At 34.2% G+C, this 4,266-nt stretch overlaps 1 protein-coding gene across 1 annotated transcript in view; it reads right to left on the reverse strand.

Moving 5' to 3' along the window:
• Positions 1 to 283: 283 nt before the first annotated feature.
• The window catches only part of LOC107020273 (alpha-xylosidase 1-like), a 7,728-nt gene continuing 3,745 nt past the window's right edge, over positions 284 to 4,266 (reverse strand). The window contains exon 3 of the mRNA XM_015220558.2: positions 284 to 2,411. Within this exon, the coding sequence (XP_015076044.1) occupies positions 532 to 2,411 (1,880 nt within the window). The 3' untranslated portion in view covers positions 284 to 531. The remainder of the gene's footprint in view (positions 2,412 to 4,266) is intronic.

A 4,266-nucleotide genomic window follows, 5' to 3' on the forward strand; every position in this document is an offset into this window, starting at 1 on the left:
CTATTAATTAACTTGGATAAGGCCCAATAAGTAGTCCAGGCCCATTTCTAATTAATAAGACGATCCTATCTAAGTGGAGTCTGAAAGAATGATGTATACTCAATCTTTGAGAATTTTTGACCCTCAGATCAAGTAAACCATATCATATAAGGTCAAAAGAAAACGCAGTAAAAAGAAGTCACGTTGACAATAATGAAGAAAAGAACAATAACAAACGGTGCTTTAGATTAAGAAATATATTGAGTTATTTATAGTGACCTAAAACATTAGATACAAGACACACTTTCAATGAAATTCCAAACACTTTTACATAAAGCACTTTGATTTCAATTTGTCAACAACAGAATGAAAGTAAAACTCATACAGAAAACACAAATCAATAATACACTTGAATCTCTTTTGTATGAAAAATAAAAAAGGATTAAAAGCTTAGTTTAAACTAAAGACTCCTTTTATTTTTCATCAATAACCTTATAACTAACTTAACTAAAAACATAGGCAATTTTATCCACACCAAATATAAAACTAAACTTAAATCCCCATTTTCCAAGACATAGCAAAGTTTTTACCAATTGGTAACTCTAATCCTTTAATATCTAGCATCATGCTCTTCTTATGACCTCCATCTTCCTCCAATTTGTCTACAAACTTATGGTCTTCTGTTTCAAACTCCAACTTTGAAGTATCTTCAACTTTACTGCCATCAACAAGAATGTCAAATGCACCTCCAATTCCATTCAATCCTAACACAGTAACCTTTTCTATGTACCAACCTTTATCCAACGCGTATTTACTTTCTTGAACTTCAGACCAAATCTTCACTGTACCATTACTAGTTGTCGCGTGGAAATCCATGTATGTTGACTTCCCATTTCCTAGTTTCATCTCAGGAAGCTCATCATCGTCGAGGAAGAGATTTCCTTTAGCTACCCCTTCTGATGCCCCGAGTGGGAAGGCTACAACGATTGTGAAAGGTGTCATCCTTGCTTCTTTGGTTAACATTCCTCCGCGTTGCATTGGTAGTATGGTGTTTTGGTACAAATGCACGTTCACTACGTGCAATGGTGCATCAAGTGATCGGTAATGTGGCTCTTTTGTGACAATGACTTGTGTCATATCGAATAAACTGTACCAAGTACCTGGAGGAAAGAGCGCGTTTACCTTAGTTTTAGCCTTTTCTAGCACTGGAGAGACCATGACATTGCTTCCTACCAAGAATTGAGTGCTTAACTCGTAAAGCTCTGGAATGTTTGGGAAAGTGAAGAAGAGTGGCCTTACAATTGGTGCTCCGGTTATGTGTGCCTCGTAGCTCAATGTGTAGAGATAGGGCAACAATTTGTATCTCATTCCTAAAGCATTACGCGAAGATTTAGTCACACTTTTCCATTGGTAAAGCTCTTGTCTTGGTGAGTAGTAGTTTGCGTGATCCCTTGAGAAGGGATAGAACGCGCCTACTTGAATCCAACGATTGCATAGCTCCTCCAAAGGAGGAGCCGCGGGGTAAAAACCACATATGTCTGAACCAACCATAGGAACACCAAACATACCAAAGTTCAAGACAGTTGAGATTGAATACTTCAAATCCTCCCAAGTTCCTTTGTTATCCCCTGTCCAATGTGCAGCATAATGTCCTGAACCAACAAACGTGGCACGAGTCAATATGAAGGGACGTTTCCCCTCTATCGCTTGTAGACCCTTGTGAGTTGCAATAGTCTCAGAGAAACCATAAAGACTATGAGCATCATATTCCCTAACACCATTGTAATGTGTTGCACTCGTAGCAATCGTTTTGTACCCTATTGGAGCTTGAATACCAGAAGCATTTATCTTGTAAGGCGGATCATCCCACTTTGTTTTCGTTACATTCTTGCAATCCAAACAACATATCCAACCAGGACCTGTCCCATTAGGGCATATCCTACCCTCGGGGATCGTGCACAAACCATTACAAAAGTTGGAAACTTCATTCATGTCAATCCATAGTCCATCAATAGGAGCAAGTTCATGGAATCGTCGAATCTCATCACCCCACCACTCAACTGTTTTAGGGTTGAGGAAGTCAGGGAAATGAACAGCACCAGGCCAGACTTGTGCTAGAAATGGTTTACCTTGGTATTTGATGAAAACATCATTGGCTAAACCTCTTTGGTAAGTACCATAACTTTTGTTAACTCCAATTCCAGGATCATTGATCACAATGTAATGCATTCCTTCAGCATGAATTTTCTTTAAGAAAGCTCTCAACTTTGGGCCAGGGTAGTTAACAGGATGAAGGGTGAAGTCTTTTTTCCCATCCATATGATCATCATCATTCCATATAACATCAAGAGGGATTTTTGCTTTCTTGTAATTGGCAATAACATCTTCAATCACAGATAAATTATGGTAACCCCATCTACATTGATGAAAGCCTATAGCAATATAAACAAACACATAGTTACAACATTGAATCTTGAAATACAATAGTAGTTTTACGTTCTAAGTTTAGTAGTTATTTGCTATGCTGTTCAGACTCTCCAAAAAAGTTTAGTAGTCAAATACTTTTGAAGGATCTAACACGCATCCGTCAACATTTTTGAAGTCATGCAATATAGGTTATATATATGTTATGAGTCCCACATTGATTCAGTTATGGATAAACCAGGCTTGAATAATCCTCACCCCTTGAGCTATCGTTTGACTTTGAGTTAGGTGTTATAAGGTCAATAGTCTTATAATGATATCAGAGTCAGACTATTAATATTTTACCAGATGTTGGATCCTTATCTTATATTGTTCAGTGTTTACACTCGAGATATTTAAGGAGGTTGGAAAATTTGTATCTTTATATGGTTTTGGATGGACAATACTTATACGATCCGATTTCTTATCATATCTGCTACCTTCTACCAGCAATATTCTAGCACGTACTTTGTTATTTTCTAGACCCCTTATTATAGTTAAATGTTTGAATTAAATAGGTCCTATTACAACTAATTATACAACTGGAGACAGTAATGCTACTAAAAGGTTTACATCAAATTGGGACCTTAATATAAAAGTGTAACTAAAGTTTAGAAATTGTAATTAAAATTTGATGTGATGGCTCAAATTTACAACTATGTAGGGAAGGTAATACCTACTATGACTATAACATCAAACAAAGATCTTTATGATGCTGTTTTCTTGTAGGACACTTGTTTTTTTCTGCCTGGACCAGCTAATGAAGGACATTGTTGGTTATGAGTAAAAGAAAACAAAATGATATTCTCTCCGATTTAATTTGTTTGTATTATTCTGACTTAGCACGAAATTTTAAAAAATAAAGAAGACCTTCTAGGTTTTTATGGTCTTAAACTAAAGATATACCTAATGTGTCAAAATGTTCTTTTACTCTTGTAGTATTAAATATAATATGTCAAAAATTGAAATTAAAGAATCACACACACAAAAAAGGAGATATTCTTTTTTAAAGAGGACTTAAAAAAAGAGCAAGACCATAAATTGAAATAAAAGAAGTAACTTACATCCATAGATCGCATAAGCAAAATACTTTGTATAATCAAATTACTTATAAAATAATTGATTAGGACCTCCAGATATACAAAGTATTCTGTATTCACGTAGGGTCGAGAGATCATTTTTAGATAAATTAAAATTTTTGTGAGATACATTAGACCGTGGTCAATGTTATACAAACGTTAGATAATAATCAAAAGTTCAAAATCATCCCCGTCATTAAAAGAATACATTATAGTATATCGAACTTCTTTTTTTTCTTTTTTTGGAGACATATTAAAGGCAAAAATTTCAAAGTGCCCTCAAGAAAGGCCCCCCATTAAATTTTATTATAATAAAAACACTAAATGTTTTGCTTTGATACATACTTTTCATGTGGACCTAGCTAGAAGATATTTTTTGTGTGAGAAAAATAGAGCATGAGAAATCAAAGATTTTTTTTTTATAGTCAAAATTCTAAAAGTAGTTTCAACTTTTTTCTAGAAATAAAAGGAAACAAAAGGAGAGAACATATAATTACTTACGTGTAAAAGATCAAGAAAAAATTCTATCTAATGAAACATGTTATGATGATTAGCCAAAATTAAAAAGGTCATAAAATGTTAAAAATAGTCCACATCATACAAGATTTTTTCATCTACTCAATCATTTCAAAGTTGCAATCCTTTTCAAGTGTGATTATAAAATAATCATGTTGCTTTCTTTTCCATGAAATTCCATGAGTTGTTATTAATTGGCATCCTAGGTTTATATATATATATATATATA

Source organism: Solanum pennellii, chromosome 5 (assembly GCF_001406875.1).
Source record: "Solanum pennellii chromosome 5, SPENNV200".
Taxonomy (NCBI): domain Eukaryota; kingdom Viridiplantae; phylum Streptophyta; class Magnoliopsida; order Solanales; family Solanaceae; genus Solanum; species Solanum pennellii.